General features: G+C 35.3%; 3 protein-coding genes and 2 pseudogenes across 5 annotated transcripts; 3 read left to right on the forward strand and 2 right to left on the reverse strand.

The window, feature by feature from the left end:
- The first annotated feature begins 1308 nt into the window (after nt 1-1308).
- LOC143569664 (uncharacterized) lies at nt 1309-3274 on the forward strand. The gene is made up of 2 exons (XM_077055521.1): nt 1309-1679; nt 2742-3274. The coding sequence occupies exons 1-2, from the start codon at nt 1343-1345 to the stop codon at nt 3092-3094; spliced, it is 690 nt and encodes a 229-aa protein (XP_076911636.1). The 5' UTR covers nt 1309-1342; the 3' UTR covers nt 3095-3274.
- Nucleotides 3275-4542: 1268 nt separating this feature from the next.
- On the forward strand, nt 4543-13180 carry LOC143569666 (tripeptidyl-peptidase 2-like; annotated as a pseudogene). Its single transcript, XR_013141773.1, has 34 exons — nt 4543-4876; nt 5696-5774; nt 5862-5935; nt 6034-6143; nt 6250-6330; nt 6417-6503; nt 6594-6736; nt 6895-7045; nt 7126-7248; nt 7316-7399; nt 7485-7672; nt 8309-8421; nt 8593-8654; nt 8740-8861; nt 8933-9012; nt 9088-9149; nt 9251-9405; nt 9493-9671; nt 9765-9877; nt 9946-10116; nt 10206-10334; nt 10428-10528; nt 10614-10731; nt 10820-10899; nt 10984-11053; nt 11138-11352; nt 11452-11586; nt 11665-11739; nt 11813-11905; nt 12004-12096; nt 12164-12262; nt 12373-12465; nt 12590-12790; nt 12863-13180. The product of XR_013141773.1 is annotated as a tripeptidyl-peptidase 2-like (transcript).
- Nucleotides 13181-15612: 2432 nt separating this feature from the next.
- Nucleotides 15613-19630, reverse strand: LOC143569667 (uncharacterized). Its single transcript, XM_077055524.1, has 14 exons — nt 19555-19630; nt 19348-19495; nt 19158-19276; nt 18993-19083; nt 18766-18905; nt 17571-17735; nt 17372-17482; nt 16965-17076; nt 16742-16885; nt 16597-16634; nt 16404-16496; nt 16236-16319; nt 15955-16107; nt 15613-15870 (listed from the first exon to the last, which is right to left on the reverse strand). The coding sequence occupies exons 1-14, from the start codon at nt 19627-19629 to the stop codon at nt 15742-15744; spliced, it is 1602 nt and encodes a 533-aa protein (XP_076911639.1). The 5' UTR covers nt 19630; the 3' UTR covers nt 15613-15741.
- Nucleotides 19631-20746: 1116 nt separating this feature from the next.
- Nucleotides 20747-21737, forward strand: LOC143569670 (actin-depolymerizing factor 12 pseudogene; annotated as a pseudogene). The gene is made up of 2 exons (XR_013141774.1): nt 20747-21072; nt 21247-21737. The product of XR_013141774.1 is annotated as an actin-depolymerizing factor 12 pseudogene (transcript).
- A 54-nt stretch (nt 21738-21791) lies between these two features.
- LOC143569668 (uncharacterized) lies at nt 21792-25872 on the reverse strand. The gene is made up of 6 exons (XM_077055525.1): nt 25815-25872; nt 24220-24887; nt 23708-23900; nt 22764-22828; nt 22467-22677; nt 21792-22399 (listed from the first exon to the last, which is right to left on the reverse strand). The coding sequence occupies exons 1-6, from the start codon at nt 25854-25856 to the stop codon at nt 22043-22045; spliced, it is 1536 nt and encodes a 511-aa protein (XP_076911640.1). The 5' UTR covers nt 25857-25872; the 3' UTR covers nt 21792-22042.
- Nucleotides 25873-27191: the final 1319 nt, after the last annotated feature.

Raw genomic sequence — 27191 nt, forward strand, 5'->3', positions numbered from 1 at the left:
AAATACTTTTTAAAAATACAATAAAAATGTACATATAAGAAAAAAGAAAGCAAATACAAAAAGAGGATCCTCTCCACCAAAAATCATAGAAATATATATAAAAAAAGAAGGTAAAGAAAAAAAATCCCTGCTTTGCTTTGCTGATTGATGTAGGCCTCGAACCTGCGTGTGGAGTCATAGACCAAGCCCAAATATATAGAACAATACCCGTCAGGCTAAACCGTCTTCATTGTTTTAACATCAAAATTATTAGATTAAATTCATATCTGAACTAATAATATTCAGAAAAAACACTTTTGTGACACCGACATTTTATCTATATAGAAATTGGACTTATTTTTCTCTCTACTTACATATATTACAAAATTAAAGAAAAAATGAGTTTAAAAGAGAATTAGTTTGAAATAGGGCAACTGTTTCAAAACTCCCAATTCTTTTTGATTTCTCAAAATGTAGTGCATAATATACAACACAAAGATACAACACAAAAACATGGATGAACAAATAATACCAAATACTACCGTTACCAAATTGGATGCTAACCTTTTGAGGTTTTAAGATTGTAGGCCACGGTACTGGAATGCTACCGAATTTTTGTTTTCGGTACTAGCATCATATTTTGGGATTTTCGGTACGTGTACCGTGCTCATCCCTACACTAAAATACAACACGGAAATATAGTAAAACCATACACAACGAAAATTCAACGCAGTTTCCACCTTTTTTTTAGTTGTCATTTGCTTATTGTAATACAATGCGCAGATTAAAGATGCGACGTTATAGTGTAACATCTTTAAAAAAATGAAAAACAAATAACAAAACTTAGAAAGATAAAAGTAGTTATTCCAAAAAAATTTCATTTCCCTGCACTTTTACCTTATATAAAACTAGAATGTTTTAATGTTTTCTTAGCTATACTTTCTACTCTAAAGAGCATCCCACCATCCAATTAAGTTCCGGACGTTCTCACAAACGTTGATTTTCAGACGGTACTCAAATGATACTAATAGCATCCGAACACATAAAGCATCAGTTACTGCCGATTAAAAATAAAAGGATATAAGAAAGGGATAAAAAGTGTAATTCCTGTCGAATATGCTCATGGAAACAGAGATTCATTCATCAACATCTATGAAACATAAAAGTACGGCATTTTGTTAAATGAATGACACATAATAATAATATTCACTTCAATCTGTTACGTGTCAATCATTTAAACCACTAACCGCCACAACAAGATTCCCACCACCTAGCTATTTCCACCCTCTTCTTCTTCTTCTTCTTCTTCTTCTTCTTCACAAACTCTGATTCTCATCATCATCATCATCTTTCAACTACAAACATGTCAGACGGTGTTGCACCGATACCCCACTCAAACAACGAGAAGCCATCTTTCAATTTCCGGCAAAGCACCCTTACCTTCCAAAACCTCAACGCCGCAGCACTCGCCCTCATCCTCGCCGCCTCGGGTATGATCGGCCCCCAAGACGCCGCCTTTGTCTTCTTCTCCTTCTTCTACATGTTCTTCCTGTCCAAGATTGCCTTCCCCAACCTCTCCACCACCCCCGAACCCCCGATATTCGCCGCCCACCAACGCCTCCTCACCATCTATGTATCCGTTGGAGCGCTCGTCGGACTCCTCCTCCCGGTCGCCTACATCGGTCACGGCGTTATGGCAGGTATTACTTTCTCCGTTTAATGAATACCATATTCAATAATAAAGGCTTCCTATTGTTATTGTTATTATTAAATAAACTATATGAAAATGCTAAACAGTACTTTTGGGTAGATTCGGTAATTGAATTTAGGTCAGGTGGTTTCGGGGTGTTAATCGATTAGGTTGGTTGTTATCTGCAAACGGGGCGTTATGGGGTGTTGGTTCGTAAGGGTACGTGTAGTGGGGCTACAAATATGGGCGAATTCGACGATTTTTGAAGAGGAACACCGCCCGGCGATATTGTGTGGTGGTGTGGTGGGTGGGGGGCACAAACATGTTCATGTTCCCTGCTTGTGTTATGGTGATGATGACGTGACAGTCAACTATAGGGGGGCGATGTTTGGGCTACAACACCGCCCGAGCTACATATCACCCATTTCTGTCACGTGTTAAAAACATTCTTATTTTGTAATCTCTTCACTACGCATAGCCTAACTAGTAATGACATGAAGAGATGGGGCCAACTACTAACAACCATTCATTTTTATTTATTTTTTATTTTCTCCACCATTTATAACTAGTTGGTAACCACAACACCCTAGTTGGTAAAAGCATTAAAAATGAAGAAGCTAGTTAGTGAATTGGTAAAACCCATTGTCTATGCGGCAACTTTAAATATCCCCTACGACAACCCGCCTTTAAGATTTCTTTTGGTTGAAATAGAGAAGGGAAATAAATTAATTTTTGTTCTCAGGTTTCGGTTGTTTTTCTAGTTAATCGGGTTTTGGTCTGCTTTGGGTTGGGTTTCGTAATCGAGTCCCGGCAGGTTTTGTGTGTTCTTTTTATGTTTTTTTTTTTTGGGGGGGGGGCTAATCGAGTTCGAGTCTGGTTGTTTCGGTTCGGTTACCGTAATTGATTATAGTTCAAAGCACACTTTATTATTATTTTTAATAAACTCTATTACATGAGTACCATAGTTCTAATTACAAATAAACATTAATCAAATATAACCTTTTAATTATTATAATAGTATTATAGTAAACCTTAATAACATATTATCTCCTATCCGTGTGCTTTATGAAAGGTGATAAAGAAAGTGTGAAATCCGCTGCACCACATGTTTTCTTGCTGGCTAGCCAAGTGGTGATGGAAGCGGTGACATTTGCCGGTGGGTATTCCCTGCCTATTAGGGTGTTTGTGCCAGTGGCGTATAATGCAATGAGGATGTATGCGATATTGGATTGGTTGAAGTGTGAAATGATGAAGGTGCATGAAGGGGAGTATGGGAGTAGTAGAAGGTTGACTGTGGGAATAGGTTTGGTTATGGTGAATATGGTGTTTTGGGGGTTTAATCTTTTCGGGTTTTTGTTGCCGTTTTATATGCCGAAAGCTTTTAAAAAGTACTATGATGATGAGGGCAAGGACAAAGATTCATAGTTGTGTTCTTGACTAAAGTTTGTTGTGTTGATATAGTTTTATATGGATTATAGGTTGAAAGAAATCGTGCTTTGGTTTTCGACTTTGTTATTACTCTGGCTTCATTTTATTTTAAAGACTTTGTTAATAGGTTGGCTTCATTTTAATTTGAAGTTTTGTTAGTAGATCGGTTTCTTTTAAGACTTATGAGCTTTTAAGACTTATGAGCTATCGATTTAATCGGTTAATTTGGTTATCGAAAAGGCTTTTGTCGACAATACTGACAAGTCTTGCTGACTGTTTGTAAGTGATGGCTCGCCGTTTTCAGTCTGGCAAGGCGACACGCCCCATATACTCACATAGTCATACTAAGGCGTTTTAACAATTTTTAAATACTATTAAAGCAATACAATGTGGACACATGGCCTTCTTCTAGGCTGTCCACATGTGCAATCCAGTCATCATATTTTCATTCTCACTCTAATATTATGCCATGTGTCATGTTGATCAAACACCAAAAAACTTATTTAAATCTTAATATTTTCCATAAAAATCATTTTAATCTCTCTCTCTCGACTTACTAACTCCACCATCTTCTATATTCCGGTAATGTAGATCGGGATTAATCGTTTTCCGGTAAGGTTATATATTATACTCTAATGGCCAACAATGTTATTTGATTTTCCGGCAATGTAATATCTTTTTCTGGTAAAGTTTTCCGATATGGTTTTATATTTATTTTAATTGTTATATGATTTTGTAATAATATCTTTAGGTTGTATATCAAAATCCAAGATTGAATTGATATTTTGAAGTTATTACGGTTTTTTCGGTAAGATTTTTGTTTTCCGTTTTTGTTTGTATTTAATCTCTCTCTCTAACTCCACCATCTTCTATATTTCGGTAATGTAGATTGAGATTAATCGTTTCCCGGTAAGGTTGTATATTATACTTTAATGGCCAACAATGTTATGATTTCCCGGCAAGGTTATATCTTTTTCCGGCAACATCATATTTTCTTCCGGTTATTGTAGATCTAACATTTTTATCTTTATTTTCATTGTTAACTGATTTTTTTGAAATCAGTTTAGGTTCTAAATAAAAAATAAATGTATAGTCATTTGTAACGTAACATTAATTAGTATTAATTACCAAAATAAAATCATAAACTTTTTACTAATTACTTTTATAATTAAATAATTCAAAATTAAATAGAATAATTTTGATTTGTTAGAATCTCTTCTCGCATACTTCACCGTAAGAACACTTATAAAATGATCCAAATCCTATAATATATATATATATATATATATATATTAAAATTATCTGTTATAAAAAAAACCAACAAAACCGAAGGAAGATGATGATGATGATGTATGGAAAACCGAACCCACTGAACTAGTAACTCACATTTCCAAACAACATCCAAACCCACCGCAACAAGCCCCTCCTCACCGTCATCCACCTGCACCACACTAAATTACAAAAACACCCTTGCAACTCTCATTATATAATGCAACCATCATGTACACTTATACGTGTCATCATTTTATAATTATTATTCTGGGCCGTTTCTCTCACCTCATCTCATTAGTAAACGTACAAACTTACCGAGCAAGACAAGTGTTGTGATTAGGGCAATGCCTGCACAGGACATAGATAACAATGGCGCTTTGAGAAAGTTTAAGCTCAACGAGGCGTCATTTCTCGCTTCTCTCATGCCGAAGAAAGAGACCGCTGCCGATCGGTTTGCTGACGCGCATCCCGAGTTCGACGGCCGCAGTGTTGTCGTTGCGATTTTCGGTATTATATCTTATTATTAATTTTAATTAGGTTTTCGTTATCGTTGACCTTTGATATTGGAGAATAACGATTAGTATTAGTAGACTATAACTGAATCAGTGTGTCTGTGTTTAGATTATAAGAAGATGTTTAGTTGCTACGTATGGTTGATAGATGAATCGTAGAGTGTGAGCAAAGGATTGCGAATTGAATTAAATGATTAGGTAAATCGAAATCGACACAGATAGATATCAGTTTAACTGTCTAAACCTATCTAAAATGTTTTGTTATTATATATGTTTGATCGATGAATAGTAGAGTATGAATAAATGATGTGAATTGAATCAAGTGATGTGATGAGGTGAATCGAAATCGTTAGCTGTAGATAGAAATTACTGTCTAAACCTAACTAAAACTGAAGTAGTAACTGTGTAAATAGATCAATTGAAGAAATGATGACTGAACAGAATAATCAGTTATTAGGTTTAGTTATTGTTCCTAACAATATGATTTAATGCCCAGAAAGATGACATGATGATGTATTAGTTTAGTTCTAGAACGCAATTGGATGGACCTTTATTCTTTCTTGATTGATTTTATGAAATCTGAAACGAAGAAGCGACTATTGAAGTAAATCAAGTTATGACATGATGAGTAAACAAAATGATTACTACTCCTTCTTCAATTGTCTGGTTTAGTTGTTTATTCCTAACAGTATGATATGATGATATCCAGAATATTAGCATGATGATGTATCATTTAGTTCTAGAACGTAATCTTTCTTGATTGATTTTATGCAAGTGAAAGCTCTTCATCTTTTTGCTATTTTTCTGCTATCAGATTCTGGTGTTGATCCAGCTGCAGCAGGATTACACGTGACCTCAGATGGCAAACCAAAAGTCCTGGATGTCATCGATTGGTATCCTTCAAAATCCAATCAGTTTTGTTATATATCTTCCCTTGGTGATATTATTTTTACTTTAATTAATATTTTCTTTTCTCGCAGCACTGGGAGTGGTGATGTTGATACATCAACTGTTGTAAAGGCTGATGAAAATGGCTGTATTCGTGGTGCATCAGGTTGGTAGTTGTTATATTGATTTAAATGAGTAGCTTGAAGTTGAATATATACCACTTTTAAGATATTTGATCGATTCTTTTGAATGATTATGTTTTAGGGGCGTCCCTTAATATAAATCATTCTTGGAAGAATCCTTCTGGGGAGTGGCATGTGGGATACAAATTGATATATGAGCTTCTTACAGACACATTAGTATCTCGTTTGAAGGTGGGTCTACTTGCGAGTGGTCTGAGAGCACTATTTATATATTTAATAAGAAATAATGTAACTGTTTTCTTATTTTTGTTTGTGTGAAATTTGTAACATGGAGCAGAAAGAAAGAAAGAAAAAGTGGGATGAGAAGAATCAGGAAGCAATAGCCGAGGCTGTGAAGCAACTTGAAGAGTTTGACAAGGTTGTTCCTACCAATTTTATTATTTTATTATCTGATAGTATGCAAGTTTATATTATTATGGTGTGTAACAAATTTTCTAACTTCAGAAGCACACAAAGGTTGATGAGGTGAATTTGAAAAAGACTCGTGCAGACCTTCAAGATCGAGTTGATTATTTGAAGAAACAACCAGATGTCAGTGCTATATCTTAAATTTAAAGTTTCTTTCTTTTAATGTTTTCAAATGTATTTATAATTATGTGCATCTGTGTTTGTATATGTTAGAGCTATGATGACAAGGGGCCTGTTATTGATGCTGTTGTCTGGCATGATGGAGAAGTGTGGAGGGTGGCTCTTGACATACAGAATTTTGAGGGTGACTCTGGTTGTGGGAAACTTGCTGATTTTGTTCCGTTAACTAATTTCAAGTATACTTGCTGGCTTTTGACACTTTTTCTTCTCTTTTTCTCAAGCTTAGTTGTACTTTATGTGATATTGATGTATATACAGATCATTGTGCCCTCAGTTTGCAATAATCAGATTATCAGTTCCATATTGCAAATAATATAACACATATATTTTGCAGGATTGAGCGAAAGTATGGTGTATTTAGCAAGTTGGATGCTTGTACATTCGTAACCAATGTTTATAACGAAGGTAATATTTTGAGCATAGTAACTGATAGTTCGCCACATGGCACTCATGTTGCTGGTATTACCAGTGCTTTCCATCCAAAGGTATGATCTTAAATTTATGCTATGTTTTTATCTAATCTATTCATGACCACATGCTCACTAAATTTTATGTGAACTTACAGGAACCATTGCTTAATGGAGTTGCCCCTGGAGCACAGATAGTTTCATGTAAGATAGGTGACTCACGCTTAGGCTCAATGGAAACTGGAACGGGCTTGACACGTGCATTAATTGCTGTTGTGGAGGTAACTCTTGTACTCAACTTTATACAAGTAATTTTGTTGTTAATTAATCTGTTTTGGATCTTTTCAGCACAAATGTGATGTTATCAACATGAGCTATGGAGAATATACGATGTATCCGGACTATGGTCGTTTTGTGGAGCTTGTTGATGAGGTCATAACCTAAAAAATGATTAATTTTCTTGAATGCGGCTTTGTTTGTTTATTTGTCATTTACAGGAAATTATTATTGAATGCAGGTGGTAAACAAGTACCGTGTAGTGTTTGTTAGTAGTGCTGGCAACAATGGGCCTGCATTGACCACTCTGGGTGCGCCAGGTGGCACCACATCAAGCATAATAGGAATTGGTGCTTATGTCTCTCCTGCTATGGCTGCTGGAGCTCATGCTTTAGTTGAGGCTCCTCCTGAAGGGCTTGAGTACACTTGGTAACGTTTTGTTTTTGGAGGAAATTATTGAATGTTCTCTCGGGTTGAAAGTGTTTGTAAATCACCTGATTGACCTGAGCTGTTTTGCTGGAACCCATTTCGCCCCATTACACAACCCACTACACAACTCACTTTGAGGGGTGGTGGGTTGAATTGTGCAATCCGAACCCGACCCGCATTATAATTCGTGTAAAAGAGTTCAACCCTATCCTGCACACATAAATTCGGGCCGACCCGAACACGACATGTGCAACCAATTTATCAAAAAAATTGTTAACATTTTTTTTAAAACAAAATGGATATAAAGTATAGAGTTGGTAGAGAAAATGAGTAATATGAGTTTTTTTTAGAAATATTAAATATCTTGAAAATGTATTGGAAATTTGCAAGTTTATCTACAGAAAAATGGACAACAGAAAGAACAAAAATATAACTATAAAAGTTTTTTAAATAGTTAAACAGGTTAACAAGTCAAGTCGAATACGAATAATTTGTTTAACGGGTTGTGATAGTCGACCCGAAACCTGTTCTTGTTTCGTGCTGGGTTTGGGTCGTGTCAACCATCCCCTTTAGTTTATATGATGTAATTTGTACCGTGTCTCCTATGAAAATGCTTAATGAAATGTGAAATGACAGGTCTAGTCGGGGACCCAATGCTGACGGGGATCTTGGTGTATATGTGAGTGCTCCTGGGGGGGCGGTGGCCCCTGTTCCTACATGGACTCTCTAGCGACGTCAGCTCATGAATGGTACTATCAGTGTGTTGACTGTTTGACCTGTGTTCATGTTACTTCCTAGTATGTATTCATAGTATATATGGGCAGCTAGTATCTCTTTTGTATTAGTTAGTGAAATCATAACTAATGAAGTTTACCTACTTTCTCTCAGTCTCCTTACAACTCACTTTTAACTGTTTTCAGGTACATCCATGTCATCCCCATCTGCATGCGGTGGAGTAGCTCTGATCATCAGTGCAATGAAGGTATCAGTGTCTTTTAACTGTTTTAAGATACATAACTTTTTTCTTTTGTTGTAAAGTCATATAAACATAAGATAACATTATGCAGGCTAAGGGGATTCAAGTGAGTCCTTATAGTGTCAGGAAGGCCCTTGAGAATACTTGTGCACCGATTGGCTGTTTGCCCGAAGATAAATTATCTAATGGACATGGCCTTATTCAAGTTGACAAGTTAGATTTAACTTCATGCATTATTTAATTATTTTTGTATATCGACTTCCTTACAAGTTACTTCCTTTCAGGGCCTTTGAGTATGCTCAGAAAGCAGCTGATTTACCATGCATTTGGTATAAGATAAGCATTAGTCAAGCAGGAAAAACAAGTAGGTTCAATTCTTTCTTAAACTTAATTGTATTTCAAATATCAAGCCCTGATTAGCTCTTTCAATCGATTGCAGCATCATCAACATTGCGAGGCATATACTTAAGAGAATCTAGCTACTGTGATCAATTTACTGAGGTGACTATTATAAATTAAAAACACTTCACAACATATGTAGTTTTAAAAGTATCCTAAAATGAGCCAGCCTTATAGCCATTCACATATGTCTATTGAAACAGTGGACAGTGCAAGTTGACCCACAATTTCATGAAGGTGCAAGTAACTTAGAACAGTTAGTCCCATTTGAAGAGTGTATTGTGTTACGTTCTACTGGAAAAGAAGTGGTTAGAGCTCCAGATTATCTCCTTCTCACTTACAATGGCCGTAGCTTCAAGTAATATAATCGTTTCTCTACTTCATTCTTTATGACCCAAATTTTGCATTTTGTAATTTCTGCTAATCTTTTGTTTCTTTCTACCAGTGTGGTTGTAGACCCCACGAAGCTTAGTGATGGTTTACATTATTTTGAAGTGTGTGGAATAGACTGTAACAACCCTTGGCGTGGTCCTCTTTTCCGAATACCCGTTACTATTACCAAGCCAAAAATTGTGAAAACTCAACCTCCTATAATTACATTTTCTGGATTGTCTTTCCAGCCAGGTGGGTTTGTACACTGATGATAACTTGTAAAATTGCTTACATATATTGTGTGGTATAACTGTTTTCTTGTTTTACCATTTATTGCTTCAACAGGCCATATTGAACGCAAGTTCATTAAGGTTCCATATGGGGCTACTTGGGTTGAGGCTACCATGCGCACATCAGGGTTTGACACCTCTAGAAGATTCTACATTGACGCTGTACAGGTATGTGGCATAACTAGAGGTGTGACACTTCTAAAAGATTCTACATTGACTTTCTTTCAAATATATAGATCTCACCATTAAAAAGGCCTATCAAGTGGGAAAGTAATGCAGTATTTTCATCTCCATATACAAAAAGCTTTACCTTTTCTGTGGAGGGTGGTCGTACGATGGAGTTAGTGATAGCTCAGTTCTGGTCCAGTGGTGTAGGAAGTAATGAACCTGCTGTTGTAGAATTTGAGGTTACATGTTTTGTTTATGTTTCTCTGTAATCATTTTCAATATTGTTTCGTATGGGTTTTTTACTGATTGTTTCTATGTTAATATGTAGATTGCGTTCCATGGGATGGATGTTAACAAAGATGAAGTGATCCTTGATGGAAGTGAAGCACCTGTTAGAGTCGAAGCCCAAGCTCTATTATCATCTGAGAAACTTGCTCCTACCGCCAAGCTAAACAAGGTACAACAGATTTCATTCATCAATCAATTAGTATCATTTTGTTCAAGTGTGTTTCTTACTAAATAAATTCATGTATCCAAAATCATATTGCAGATTAGAGTCCCGTATCGTCCCGTTGATTCAAAACTGAGTGCTCTTTCAGCAGATCGAGATAAATTACCCTCTGGAAAACAGATACTTGCATTGACTTTGACGTACGTTTTGGTTGACTTTTCTCTCTTGTTCCTCTTCACTTGGTTATTTTTTTGAATTATATATCATTAATGTCTTGTGCTGCAGTTATACGTTCAAGTTAGAAGATGCTGCTGAAGTAAAACCACAGATACCCTTGCTTAACAATCGTATCTATGATAACAAGTTTGAATCCCAGTTTTATATGATATCAGATTCAAACAAGGTATTTTGTTTTTCAGTCATGCATATAGTTCATGATCTTGTTTTGTTCACTTAATATTTTCTCTTTCTTTTCCATTTATTGTACATAGCGCGTATATGCAATGGGTGATGTCTACCCAGATTATGCAAAATTGCCCAAAGGTGATTACACTTTACAACTCCACTTGAGGTATGATTCCCTCTTAAATGCTTATATATATGTGCTTATAAAGTTAATGAGTTGCTTATTACTTGGAATTTCTGAATTTTTCAGACATGAGAATGTGCAATACTTGGAGAAGTTGAAGCAATTAGTCTTGTTCATTGAAAGAAAATTGGAGAAGGTATATGTGAGATGCCATGCAAAATATATATTTTTGGTGCTATTGTTTGTATGTTTGCCATTTAATGTTATAAACTTCTAATAGGAGGCTGTGCAATTGAGCTTCTATACTCAACCAGATGGTCCAGTCACGGGTACTGGTAGTTACAAAACATCAACATTAGACCCTGGGTTTGTTCTCTCTCCATATTTAACCCCCTCATATTTGTGTATTTGGCATTTAGTGACCTTCATGTTTTATCTTGTAGATCAAAAGAAGCCTTTTACATAGGGCCTCCCACTAAAGACAAGCTTCCTAAGGTAAGTAGCTATTTGACCAATGTTTTTTATTTATTTCAGCATTAAATTCTGTATTAGATATATATGAAGTGGATAATTAACAAAACTTGATTGTTGCAGAACTCTCCTGAAGAGTCTGTACTACTTGGAGCAATATCATATGGTAAGCCTTCAACTGTGGTGTCAGATCAGGCAAATGACCCTGAAAAGAATCCGGTATCATATCAGATAACTTATCAAGTCCCACCACCTAAGGTTATAATTCGATTTCAATTAATCTTTTTTCTTTAGCAAACTGTAGATTATAGTTATTTAACTTTATATGTTTGACAGGCTGATGAGGATAAGGGAAAGAATTCTACTTCCAAAACTTCAACAAAAAGTGTATCAGAGCGTTTAGAGGAAGAGGTGCGTTTTTTTTTTCTTTTTTTTTTCTGCTTGCTAAAAATACATAATTTATCATGTTTATGGTTGTGACCAGGTTCGTGATGCGAAGATAAAGGTTCTTGCAAGCCTAAAACAAGGAACTGATGACGAACGGGCTGAATGGAAAAAATTATGCATCATACTCAAGGTTTTTCTTATTAAGTTTTGACTTTATAATAGTAAAATAAAGAGGTAGCGGTTACCGCAAACTTACAGTAATTTTTAATGTTTTTATGATATTGGTAGACGGAATATCCAAAATACACTCCGTTGCTGGCCCAAATATTGGACGGATTGATATCCCAAGAAGTGGAGGATAAAACACACCATTATGAAGAAGTAATGAATGATATGCTTTGTTGTTTAGTTTTGTAAGGATTGCATTTTAATGGTTTCTCTGTGACAGATAATTGCTGCAGCAGATGAGGTTGTTGACAGTATTGACAGAGTCGAATTAGCAAAGTTTCTTTCCATCAATGGTGATCCTGAAGATGAAGATTTTGAGGTATATCAAGATATTATCATTTCTTGTTGGCTAAATGTGAAATTATCTCTCAAGTCTTAGTGATGCAAACTTTTTGGTGAATTGTATTTATCTTGTGAATTTTTTTATAGAAAACGAAGAAGAAGATGGAGACAATACGTGACCAACTGGTTGAAGCACTTTACCAAAAAGGTTTAGCTTTAGTGGAAGTTGCGTCCCTCAAGGTATTATTTATTATTATTGTTACTAATTAATATTCTAGTAACAAGATTCTTGTTGAAAATATTTTTTCCGTATAATAATGTACCAGTTACATGATTTAAGCAATGGTGTTATTGTATGGTATAGGGTGAGATGGCTGTGTTGGCTGCTAACTTGGATGCAGAAGTTGTGGATAAACCCGATGGGCAATCATCGACATCTTCTGTTGATCTATTTGAAGAGACTTTCAAAGAGCTGCAGAAATGGGCCGACTCTAAGTCCTCCAAGTATTCAACTCTTGTGATGATATGTGAACGACATAGTGGAAGACTCGGCACTGCGCTCAAGGTACACTTTGTTTAGTCTTGTGACTTTATATGCGTAAACGTATATTTATAAATAACATAAAATGGGGGGCAGGTGGTGAATGGGATGATTGAAGAAGATGGAAAGAAGAAGCTTTATGAAGAAAGAATATCTGTGCTTGAGCAAAGCGGGTGGGAGCATTTGGTGGTGTATGAGAAACTATGGATGCTCGTGCGTTTCCCGCCAGCCCTACCCCTCTTCTAGGCTAGTTGGATTTCTTTCTTTCTTTCTTTCTTTCTTTCATAATTGTTGTATACGTTTCTATAATAAATGCTGTTGCTGGTTGGACTCTATATGCATGGTTAAAGTGAAACCAGAAATTGGTTTGTGTTGCATGTTTATTGACTAAAATAAAATTCTTACTAGGTTCTAGGAATGTACGTAACTGCTTGTGATGTTTGGAGCATGTGAGTACAAAAACTAGAGAAGCCAAAGGTTGAAAATCTTTAAATTTCTCCAAGTTTTTGCCATATGGCATGAACAATGTTTAATAATTATTTTTTGCAACTTTTATGTGTACTTGTATTACCTAAACATGATTAAATTGATTGTTCTTTCAACCTGCACCAACGTATTTTGATGTAGGCATATTGCTACTAGCGTCTTTTAGAATTTTGATGTACCTACACATGTATAGTACACATATTTTACACATGTATATGTGTCATCAATAACTTCAATTTTATTCAACCTACACATGTGCATTTCCAGGTGACATATTTTATGTAACAAAAAGACACATGGCATATACATGTGCAGTTAGTTAACAAAAAAGAGCATATGGTACGCACATGCATGTGTGTAGTCAATCACATATCATGAACATGTGTCATTTGTCAATAACAAAAGATAAATAGATATTCATACATGTATAACCAGGTTGATATTCACAGTAAGAGAGAGAAAATAGATGTAATAAAATCCATTCAATCATTCTTCGATAAACTCTGATAGTTAAAAGTGTGAAACAAAATTGCTACTTCGATTAATATAAGCAAATATTGCATAAAAGAAATAATTCAACTACTTGATTGTCTGCTTAATAAGTTCAACTACTCTATTACTTCGATTTAACTCCAGCCACATCAACGAGGATTAATTCCCATTGCAACCAAAGATAATTTGCAAAACATTTTGAGACATAAATGAGAGTAAGCTAAGAATTACCAATAAGGATTTGATTTGTAATAAAATTGATGTTTTGCGGTGGTTAACTTCTCTCTTTAACTTTGTATTTAATTATTACTATTTGATAGTTAAAACTTTAGCCATAGATCACATAATCTAATGAGTTACTCCTTTAGTTTTGACAATATGAGAGTTCTAAAGATACATATGCGTTAGAATTCTAATGACATCTTATTAATTGAAAGATGCTAGAACACACTACACTACACTACACTAGAGGTGCACAAATCAGGTTTTTTCTAATACCCGGGTTCGGGTATGGAACCGGTTTCGGGGATGATCGGGTATTGAAAAATCGGGTATTGAGGGAAATCGGGTAGGTTTGGGTAGGGTATGATCGGGTTCGGGTATTGGAATCGGGTACGACCGAGTATTAATACCCGGTTCTTGAATTTGTAATTTTTTTATACATTTTTTATATTGTTTAAAATTTAAATTTGTTTTGTAATTTATAAAAATAATTAAACTATATTTTAAAACCAGAAATCCACTTAATTACAAATTATTTACTTAGTATTATGCATTTTATAAAAACTTAAACATAAAAGTTGTGAAGTAAACATAAAAATATTCTATAAAACTCATGTATTATTTCGGGTATTAGAAATTTGGTATCGGGTATCAGGTATAACCGGGTATGGGTGTATGACCGGGTCCGGGTAGTTACGGGTATAAATGGGGTACGACCAAATTTCTAATACCCGAAATAATACATGAGTTTTTATAGTATATTTTTATGTTTACTTCACAACTTTTATGTTTAAGTTTTTATAAAATGCATAATACTAAGTAAATAATTTGTAATTAAGTGGATTTTTGGTTTTATAATATAGTTTAATTATTTTTATAAATTACAAAACAAATTTAAATTTTAAACAATATAAAAAATGTATAAAAAATTACAAATTCAAAACCGGGTATTAACACCCGGTCGTACCCGGTTTCAATACCCGAACCCGATTATACCCTACCCGATTTCCCTCAATACCCGATCATACCCGAAACCGATTCCATACCTGAACCCGGGTATTAGAAAAAACCCGATTTATGCACCTCTAGTGTAGTGTGTTCTAGCATCTTTTAATTAATAAGATGTCATTAGAATTCTAACGCTTATGTATCTTTAGAACTCTCATATTGTCAAAACTAAAGGAGTAACTCATTAGATTATGTGATCTATGGCTAAAGTTTACCCGGGTATAAAAAAAAACGATTCTGGGTATTTTTTGCAGTGTCAAGTGTGTAGAGAGTACAATGAATGAAAAAATGCATCTTGTTTCATTAATCAATCGGCATTAAATAGCCATCAAATACAACTGCTTCAACAACTACCTACTAATAAGGAAATAAATAGAAATAAAAGGAACAAACTAAATAACGTGCCAATTATCCCCTAAGGAACCGGCTTATTTAAAACAAACTAGAACTTGAACCACAAGGAGAATAACAGCTCCTTTGACCCAGCTGACTTTGACCAAACAAACCAACATTTTTTTTGGGTCCGGTTCTGGGTACGGGTTTTTTGTGCACCTCTACACTAAACATCTTTAAACTCGATGAACGACAAATTGCCTAGATCTTATATAACGGAGAATATCAGGTAATGTCATTGTTAACACGACAAATTGCCTACACATCGTTGATAAAGAATGTTGACTAATATTTAATCACTGTTATAAATAAACAACTACTAAATTATGAAAAACAAAACAGTTATTAGAGCAGTTTGCTCTCCATCATCATACTCAAAAGTCATGCAATAGCATGATAGCATCATCAAGAATAAAAAGAGAAGCTTCTAGAACCTTCCATTTGGCACGCAATCGGTTTTTCATCGCAGCATCATCTGCAGTTCCTTTAACCACCAACAGACTCTGCAAACACAGTTTAGGAAAAAAATGCACATAAATGTTTAAATAAACAAGTTTCATAATAAACAAAAACAAAAGAATGCATACATCTTTTGACAGGTCATTCTCATGAACAATGCGAAGTTTTAAGTTGAGTGCTGCGTGATACATGTCATCTAAAACCTGTTCCCAAACAGACCGTTTATTCAACTTCCACAGCATAGCCTCCGACTTCTGAGCATCGTTTCCGTTTCCAATTCTCTGAATAAAACAGATAATCAAACACGTGTTTTAATCTTAGGTTATGATTTATTTCTACCATGTTTGTTTTCACATGATTCATATAATTTTTTAATCATTAAACAAAATCACAAGTTTTAAACGAGCACCTCGAGATGCAAGAAATCATCTTTCCATAGCTTAAAAAGAGCAATCAGTGCATCCTGCTTTTCAACAAATGTAGTGCTCGCTATCTACCAAAAACTCAAACAGCAAACGGGTCAAAATCATCTTATAGTCAACAGATAAGCCAAACTTTGGTCAACAGATTTAACTACCTTATCCGTCTCAATAAACCGCTCACGTTCAGCTAATAACCTAAACATCCTATAAGACTCTCTTCCATATTTCTTCATCACAATCGATTCAACCTGCAAAACACAAAACTGCAAATATAAAAAAGTAAAAAAAAAAAAAACACTTTTTTCATAAATGTTGCTTTTATAATTAAAATTAGAGTGTGGACCAAACCTCCTGGGCTTGAGCCTGATCGATGATTTTCTTCAAGTCTGTACACATAAAAATTAGTACTCAATAACTCAAAATGAAGTCAACTTTTTAAAAATGGCATGTGGCGTTTACGACCCATTTATATAATGGGTCAGGCTGAAAGTACCTATGCTATATGTTTCATTTATGGCAATTGTCGGGAGTTCACAGCCCAATTGAACAAGGGCGGCCCGAACACGCTCTAAAGTCAAACTTCGACCTTCTTCGGTCTTCATTGCTTCATCAAATATGGTTTGCAACAAAAGCGGGACTGTAGATAACATGTCACAAAATAATATCAGAAACAACCAATAAATTAAGCTAATATGATGTTTAAAGAAAGATTTAACCTGTTTTTTCCATTTTGACTTTGGTTTCATCTCTTCTATTTGCCTCAAATACTGCATGTAGAACAATACCAGCTACGCTATCTATACGTTCAGTCACATGCGAAACACATGCCTGTAAACCACACACAAAAAAGTTAATATCAAATGTGTGCATGTGTATATATAGTGTTAGGATCGAAATATAGATAGATACAAACTACTAGAGAAATTATGCTAACACAATAACACTAGAGTAATTATTTTTACTATACACTTATACAGACTTTAACCTAATGTGATTATTATTACTCCGCTTCATTTTTTGTAGTAGTTTACTCGGCTTCCTTGTAACATTTGAGGTTTTCTCATGAACAACCTTAACTTAATGCAAATTTAACCATAAATTAATCAAGCAGTAAGAAAACAACCTTATAACGTAGACATCGAACAAATTCCTCAAAATTAGCGCGCCAAAGTATTTCTTTATTTTTGTTTGTCGCCCAATTCTCGGTTTCAGATTCTAAACAATCTTGCTTACGCTGTAAAGAAAAATATATGTTAGGGCACGTTACGTTAATAAACTTGGAATAATAAGTAATAACAACACAAAAGTTAAAATAAATGAACCTTTTCCCCAACAATGCTTGTGGTGGGAGACTTTTTGATATCATCATCATCATTATTAAGGGCCCCGTTGATCAATGCATCCGACTCGACTAAAAATCTTAATGATTCCATGGGAGCTGCAGCAGCTAATGCACGTGCCTCTAAGGTTTGTGAAACATCACCTATCTGAAAGAATCAAAGTCACTTGCATACATTTAAGGATTAACAAAACCTTAAAATATGCAACCATGTTTTTGCAATATAAAAAATATTTTGTAACTTACGTCTCAATTACTTTTGAACCTACATGGTAAGGCTGTATACGAGCTGGCTCATTTATCTTAACCAGCTAAAATGTTTAGCTCAAGATCGGGTCATAAATAACTCGAGCTGGCTTGTAGCTCGTCGACACAACTTGTTTCTTTTTTTTATTTAATTTTTATTTTTACAAATAATGATATAATATATTTAACACACACACAATGCATAACAAATAAACTACAAAGATTACGACTTATTTTTACATTAAAATTTGGGTTATAATTCATACACACACACACACACACACATTTGGGCTTTAATTTAAACTAGTAAGCCAATGAGCCAAGGTTACCTTGGCTTGAGCTCAGGCTCGGCTCGTTTACAGACAAGCTGAAATCGAGCGAGCCAAAGCGCCGAGCTCACCTTGACTCGAGCTTGGGCTAGGCTAGGCTCGGCTAGTTTACAAACAAGCTGAATTTGTGCCAGTTAAACAAGCCAGCCAAACGGGCCGAGCTTACCTTGACTCAAGCTTAGGCTACACTCGACTCATTTACAACCAACCTTGACTTGACCTTGGGTTACGGTCAACTCGTTTACAACCAAGCTGAATTTGAGCCCATTAAACGAGCGAGCCAACGGTCCGAGCTTACCTTGGCTCGACCTTGGGCTTGGCTTGGCTCATTTATGAATAAGTTGGTCCTGAGCAAACCAGCTAAATGAGCGGGCCAACGAGGTGAAATTTAGCTGGCCAACGAGGTGAACTTGCCTTGGCTCGAGCTCGGGTGCAGCTCGGCTCATTTACAAACAAGTTGATTTCGAGTGAACCAGCTAAATGAGTGAGCCAACGAACCGAGCTTACATTGACTCAAGCTTGTTCTCAGCTCGTCTCAACTCGTTTACAAACACGCCAACGCTCTCTGTTTGAACAACCCTACTACAGGGTAACAGTTGTTACCTTAGTCTTAGCACCTCGTTTCTTTGGAGCGTCCTCTTGCGGTTCAAGAAACGGTTCAACAGCCGGGCATCTTTCAATAAAACGAGCCTGAGCAAGTTTGTTAAAGTTTTCATATAACACATTACTTGCATTGCCATTTTCTGCATAGTAATTAAAAAATTTAGCATGAGTAGTCTTTAACTCCTAACCTAAATCTTTATAGAAAATACAATTTCACCCGAACTAACCTCGATTTTTAATATATGACTCACTCCTATCCATAATTTGATTCATAGATAGCCTACCATGTTGAAGCAACCCATCAAAAATATACGCACACTGTCAAAATTCAAAAACAAACACGTGAGAATATAGTAGTAATAATAATAATAAAGCGACGCCCGGATACTTACATCTTGACCAAATTCATTTGACACGATAGATGAAAACTTAGGAAACCTCATATGGTGAATGATATTGTCGTACAACGCCATATACTGAGTCACAATCTTTGGCGGTGCCCCGAATGAACCTGAAATTAACAGTAATGCATAAAAAAACACTCGATGGTTGATCAAAGTAATTAAAACACTGCGTACGTACCTGGCAGTTGACTATTGAAGGCTTGAACGCAATTGTGATGAATTAAGACGAGCAAGGCCTTGGTAACCTGTTGCTTGGTAAGGTGTGTGTATTTGATGACTAGTATTTGTGACAAGGGTCCTTTATTAAGTAGACAGTCGCATACTTTCTGCAATATTCAACAGTAAGTTTTGTTTGAAAAAGGTAAGTGATAAGTTGAATACTTACCGAAACGATATCACCGAAATAAGTAGAGATGAGATGTACGGCGAGTTTGATACCGTGCGGTGTGGTGGTCGTCATGCTTTAAAACGCAGAAAGAAATTTGAAAATCAAATCAATACAAATTGTATGTATGATTACTAAATGAACAGGCAGTGTGATTGCTAAAGCATAAAACTTTATGAAATAAAAGTTGTGTTTGAGTTGATGGTGATTTAGGTTTATGAATAGGGTTTATGAATTATAAATAAGAATGAATGAAACATACTAATGAACCCTGGAGTTGGCTGGCGGCGATGGTGCTGGAGGTTTGACGGCAGCAGAAGCAGAGAAGATATAATTAATTAAGAAGGAAACACTCCAGGCCCAATAGATATTATTGGGCTGCCAAATCAAAAACTCTGTTTATTTATATTTATTTGTATCAGTAAAATGCACCTTATTGTTTGTTGCACTCTCAGTCCAAAAGTTTTCTTTAATATCATTAAACATATATTGGAGCGAGATAGCAGATTTTAACAAACCATAATTACAATGACTGAAATAATAAATTTAAACAAAGTACATGAGGGGAGAAATGTTGTGATTTTAGTATCATCAATGTCATGTAAACTGATGCATGACGTGTCTATTTTTATAGGACAATTAAGCTAACTACACTGAGTTAAATTGAGAATGCGTGTCTAAGTTCATTGGACCAGTCATTATATGTGTTAGTGTAAACTTTGAAAAGATATGAAGTGAAGATTCGGTTGTGAAGAGCATGAGTGTGAGTTGTGACGATCGGCGTGGATAAACAAAATTTTGAATACACATATATTATAATTGGACAAAACCTATTTAACTTTTTACCATTTATTTACGTATTCATAATCAGCTACTGATCGTTTATTTAAATCACAATATATAAATTAGATATCACCATATTAATTAAAAAAATACTAGGTTGAAAAAAATATACTCCACAGAAAGAAATAGGAGTGAATGGGTGGTAAGGCGAAAGAAGCCTTTAAGACCTCTAGTTTCCCGGCAAATTTGTTTCATCATCACGTACATCACCATCATCCTTAATTCATTATTCACCAAAACCTACATCCACCTTTCTCTTCATCATTCTCCATCACACCACCAAGTCCAACCATGGTACGTACTACATCTTAAACATATATCCATCAATTCTTTTTCATAAATTAATCTAATGCATCTTATAACATTTTTTATTATTGTGATTTTTGTTTGGGCAAATGAATATGATCGAGGATAGGCGAACGCAGCGTCTGGAGTTGCTGTGTATGATGAATGTAAGTTGAAGTTCTCGGAGCTAAAGTCCAAGAGGAACTACCGTTTCATCGTTTTCAAGATCGAACAACAGCAAGTCATTGTTGAAAAGGTCGGAAGCCCCGATGAGAGTTACGAGGATTTCACAAACGCTCTTCCTCCTAACGAATGTCGTTATGCTGTCTATGACTTTGACTTCACAACTGATGAGAATTGCCAGAAGAGCAAGATTTTCTTCATTGCATGGTAACAAATATATATATTGGGAGAAAAAGTAATTTTTTAGGTGACTTTATAATAACTTGCGTTCTACATAGATCCCTTCTAATAATGCACACACATACACACATACGTGTGTGTAATCTTTTGTTTTTTTCTTTTACTAATGACTCCCGTTATATAATAAATGTCTTAAATTAGGGCACCGGATACATCAAAGGTGAGAGAGAAGATGGTGTACGCAAGCTCTAAGGACAGATTCAAGAGAGAATTGGATGGAGTCCAAGTCGAGTTGCAAGCCACCGACCCAAGTGAAATGAGCCTCGACATCGTAAAGGGACGCGCTCTTTAATCACAAGAAACACTGCATTTGATGAGTCCCTGACCACTATCAATTTCTTGCTACATATGCATTATTATATCGTTTATTTGCCTTCTTATTTTTCGCCCGATAAAATTACTTCATCATCGTAGTTACAATGTAACATTACCATGCCTCATATTGTAATCTTGAACAAATTTGATTTCATTTATCTAAAATGATTCTTTATTTATGCCGTTATGTAACTTAAAGAGATTTCGTTATGAGATACATTAGGTGAATCCCACATTACTCGTCCACAACAAAGAAATCGAGTAATATCTTACCTCGAATACTTCCAACTCGAGTTGGATGCATTGCATTGAGAGGAAAAGTCGACAACTAAGCTTACTTAGGTGTCATCATGGAAAGTTCCCACTCAAAACATGAAAACAAATTCATGACAGGGTAAAACACATGTTACAATGTCGTTAAGACATTTTTGTATAGTAATACGTTTTGATACGAAACAACTAATGAATGTACCTAGACTTACATGCATTAATAGACCGTGACAACCAAGAACTGTGCTAGATGCTCTCCCATATACTCTCCCCTAATACTAAACCGGAAATAATATAATCATACAACACAGATTGAAAAAATAAAATATATCTAGGAATCTAAAGAGTTGGATTAGGGATTTTGGTTTTCAAAATACCCTTTCTCCCATTTTTCGACTTGTAGCACTGAGTTCGCCTTCCTCCTAAGTAAAGATTTTAGGGCTACAGGTTCATAGGGTGGTGGCATGGTGCACGGGTTGATCACTGCAGGGCCTTTCACCATGGACTCCATCATGAACTCTTTCTCAAACCCTTGTGAAGAACAAGCCATTGACTCTGAACATAGCTCAACTGCCTTTTTGGGTATTGTTGGCTTGTATGTTAAAAGTTTAGAGTATTCAGTTAAAAGATGAAACATGTAATCATATACTTTGTCCATTTTCAAATCTTCTTGAATGAAGTTACTTGCAACCTTCCCTATCGCTTGTGCCTGCCACAAAATGGTGTCGCAAACTTAATAATAATAACAACGATAACAACAAAAACAAAAATATTACCTTCTGCTTGTGAGAGTTGCTCCAGTCAACTGCAAACTTAATGGATCTGCACTTATCATCTTCTTTAATAGGCCAGTAATGGTGAACAGGCATTAACCCTCGTGTAAAGAAGTCATAATAACGCGGTTTCACTATGAAAGTGACAGAGTCGCAAGCAAGAATGTATTTATTACTCACTGACCATGCAGACCCCTCAATATATATCTTATATCTGATACAAAGAAAAAAGAAAATAAATGAAATTCATGTTTACATGATGAATATGACATTATGAACAATTAGATATAGTTATCTTGCCTGTGGACACACTGGCTAGCTAAATCTGATTGCTTGAAACCTTGCTGTGATTCTTTAAGCCAATCCTGAAAAGAGATAATAAATTAATTTATGAACGGGTACGTTTTATTTTTAACCAGTCAAACTAGTATAATAAAAAAAATTATAAGCTTAAAAGCAGACAGGTCAAATGGGCAAAAGTGTTTTTTAATAAGTCGTGTAAACAAAATAATTTAGGCCCAGATATAATAGTCAATTAATCATCAACTAAAACAATAATTCAGGACCAGATTCAATATTTTGAGCCAACTTTTTTTCAGCCCAATTATTTTCGGCACCAAATTTTAATGGCAAAACCCAAAAAACAGAAACCGAATAGTTTTGGAAGACTCAGAACCGAAATTTTGTTTTTTTGGTTCGGTTTGACCCCAAAACCGACTAGGGGTGTGTATGGACCGTTTTGGGTTAAAACCAAATGAACAATCGAAAGGTTTGAGTTTTATAATTTCTTTAGAACTGTTCAGTTTTGGTTTTTTCGGTTAGGATTCGGTTCAGTCTTTTTGGTTTACCATTTTGGCTTGAAATTTTTGGGCCGAAAAAAATTTGCCTCAAAATAATTATTTTGGGCCTACACCTTTTTGTTAATTGATAATTAATAGATTGCCATACATTTAGTCTAAAATTTTTAATGACAATATTTATTCAATTCTTATAAATTGCTTAACATTCAAAATTAAAAATGATTATACATTCGGTTCAGTTTGGTTTTTCGGTTTTTATTATACACAAAATCCACAAAAACTTAGGACCAGCCGTCTATTTTCTAGCAACACAGGTTTTGTAAACCTGTTTGACACACTACTTATAAAGAAACTAAAACTTTGGACAAAAGTATTTAGAGTCAACCGAATCTAAGCCATCACGTTTTAACCCGCCCATTTCCCACCTATATAAGTCACCAATACCTGGGCATAAACACGCACATTCCAATCCTGTGTTTCAGAAACATTACATTTAAGAAGATCCATTCGCGTTTCAGCAACAACCGGATTCCCCTTCCAATAAGCATACGGTTCCCGGTCTATCCATTTACTCCTCCTATTCCCTTCCTCTAACTCCTTCAACAAAGACCCCCAAGGCTTTATATTAATCTCTGGCCTACATTAATTTCAAGACCGTTTAAACCCGCATCAAATCAAACAGTTCATAATACTAAGAGTTGATTTGACAATGGGCCCTGCGGTTTGATCATATTGCGTGTTTGGGGGCTAAATGTTGGGGGTAATTTTCATTTAAACTAAGTAACGCACATTAATGTTGGGGGCTAAATGTGTAAACCGCTCACACATGTTTGGATTAAGTTTGCAATTTATCATTCCTGGGGCCAAGCATGCAATATAATCAAACCACAGTGCCCATCTATGTAATTAACTCTAACACTGATAATATAATAATAGCACTTGGTAACTTAACTTACCATCCCCAAAACGACCAATCCGGGAAAACAATATCCAGAGTCGAATCATCACTGCAGTAACGAAACAAAGGCGGTGGAGCAACCGCATTGGGCCCACTATAGTACTTCTTCAAGATAACAGGCCAGTCAACACAGTCAAACATCAGGTCCACATCCGGTACTTTTCCAGGATACCTTCTCAACAACTGCAAGATCCCCCACAGAGTGAAAACATCTCGAGACTGAAAAGATTTTTCATACGTCTCAACGTACGCGCGCCCGTTTAATATCACTAAACGAAAATTAGCAGTTCGTTTTGCACTTAGCACCATTTCTTCGGTAATCCCTGTATCCTTCCATGGTTTCAGATCTTCATGAATCCAACGAAAGTATTCGGGGCATTCGTGTGGTGGGTCCGATGTGTGTTCATCATCTTGCGGTTCAAAAGTTTTCGGGTAGTAGTTATTTGGGCATGTTTTACTGAGATTGCCAGATATGCAATTTAGTGGAATCTCAATTTTCTTAGGGGGATTATGGGTAATAACTTGAGTGATTGTAGGTTCAATTTGTACTGTTTCATTGGTTTGATCATTAGCTGGCTTTTTGGAAACTAGTGGGTCTATGGTGGGTTGAATGTGCACTGTTTTGGTGGTTTCTAAACTACTCCCAGATGGGTTTTCGATTATTGTCTGCAATAACCATAACCAAAATCAAACACAAAACAAGATTAGAATTATTCGGATTCTTTTATGTTTCAATCAAGTAGGTTATCTGACAAATCACGATTAATCGCTAATCTGTAAGCTACCGGTTCAATTTCACCTAATCGTTAGTCGGTCAAAGCTGGTCCAAATCAACCCAAATCGCTCAAATTTCGGTCAAAAAGTAATTGAAAAATTTTGTATATGCATAAAGTTTTGAAAAAATACATATAATATTCCAGTCGAAATAATCCCGAGTAATCTCTAGTCTACAACGCTCTGTGGCAATTTGAGATAAATCTAGAATTCAAAGATCCACATTTATAAGAAATTACACTTATAATTTTACAAATTGTTAATTTTAGAATTTAGAAAAGACAAAGGCAATTAAGTTTCGTATGTTTGAATCTATGTGACCAGCAGCACATTTATGAGTAAGAAGCATAGATCTAACTAAAATAAAATACGATGATCCCTGTCGGCATGAACCCTAGTATTCCAACAACTACATTTATGATGATGAAGCATTATTAACAAAATTAAACCTTGATCTGATAAAAATTCAAACCTCTTAATTGCATAACCTAACTAACAATTATTGACACAGTGACTGTAAAGTAGTATTAAATAAATATTTGAATGTAGAAGCGACAAATTAGCAGGTAGCAGAAATTGAGCAACCCATGGTGGGCCCTGCCTGAGGAGTACACGTATCAAGAATAAACACAACGGTTTAGAAATAAAGTGCGAACGTCACGGCGTACATGCTTTGGTTTTCTATATTATTAATCTCGGAATGAATGAGACGACGTCGTTTCATACTAACAGCAACTTTTGGCGTTTTCATCATGATTTATTTATTTAAAAGCGAATGAATTTGATAAGGTAACTACTATTACTATTACTATTACTTACCGGAAGGGTGAGTCGAGTGGATAGGAAGGCGGCAGCGAGCATGAAGATGATGAAGGAACAGAGGATCTGGAAGTGGCCTTGGAAAGCCAGATCTTGTCGGAGAATTGGCTGTACAGCCGTTTAGATCTCCAGGCTGAATTTGAATTGTTATTATTATTATTATTATTATCATACCAGTCCTCCTGCATCTTCTTCTTCTTGTTAACAAGTAAATATGAAGCTGCTGAATTTGTTAAGTACGGAAGGAAAGTATTATTGGTTAAAGTGTTTGTGGAGAAACGTGTGGGCCTTTTCTTTTTACTTCCGGTGGGGGACAGAGGAAGAAGACACCCGGGTTTTTTAGACTTTTCTTTTTCTAACGTCTTTAAAGAGGGAAAATAAATGATAGAAAAGAATCTAAACAATATATAAAGCTGGATTTAAATAATAACCAAATACTACTGTTCCCTTCCTTCACTAATCGTCACGTATAAATTTTTTATACTACAAACTAGAAACAAACATGAAACTGAGGTCGTGTAATTTGGTACTCAAATTGTTTTTATAGGAAAATGAATTGTATTTGTTTTAATTTAGTTTGAATCAATATACTTGAAAGGTTGTTCCATGTAGTTTTTTAATGATTTTATTAAGATGTTATTTATGAACTAGTTAAAAATATAGAATGTATTTGGTTACACTTGATACGTATATAAAGTCTTTTAATAATTAAACTTCCGAGACATTCTAAGTTTTTCCAAGACTACATTTTAGTTAATTATATCTTTTATTTGATTTAGCACTGAATTGTCATAGAACCTCTTACTTAATAAGTATAGTCTTTTGTTTAAATTGCATTTTATTAATCCAACATTTTTTCCATTTGACAACATTAATCCAACTAGAACTGTTGTTGCTGATGGTTCCCGGGCTGGCCTAGGGGTGTGGCCGGGTAGTCGACGGCCACAGGCCCAACACCCCGTTAGGTCCGAATTTTTATTTTTATTTTAAAATATATGTATTTTTATGAAAAAAAATTATGTATAATCAATGTTTCAACATAATTTTATAACCACTAGTTTGGTCTATTGGCAAAGAGGTATGACATCTAACCAAGAGGTTGTGGGTTCTAGTTTTAGTTGAGAAATTTTTATCTTTATTTTTATACACAAGTTTTTTACATAACTCAAATCATAACTAAGTAAGCCCACTTCAAATTAAATTGTTTAAACAAAAAAAATGTTCTTTTTTTACTTAAGGCCCAAATTTCGCCTTTGGCCCAAAAACAATTCCGCGTTTTCAGAGCCGGCCCTGATGGTTCCGCCTTTTTCTAAAAAAATCTCACTAGCCTCCATTAAATAAAACTTAACGGCGTTAAGTTTTATCCGAATTTCAATT

Source organism: Bidens hawaiensis, unplaced genomic scaffold, assembly GCF_021521415.1.
Source record: "Bidens hawaiensis isolate Kalapana, Puna unplaced genomic scaffold, B.hawaiensis_p1.1 tig00024635_1, whole genome shotgun sequence".
Classification (NCBI taxonomy): Eukaryota; Viridiplantae; Streptophyta; class Magnoliopsida; order Asterales; family Asteraceae; genus Bidens; species Bidens hawaiensis.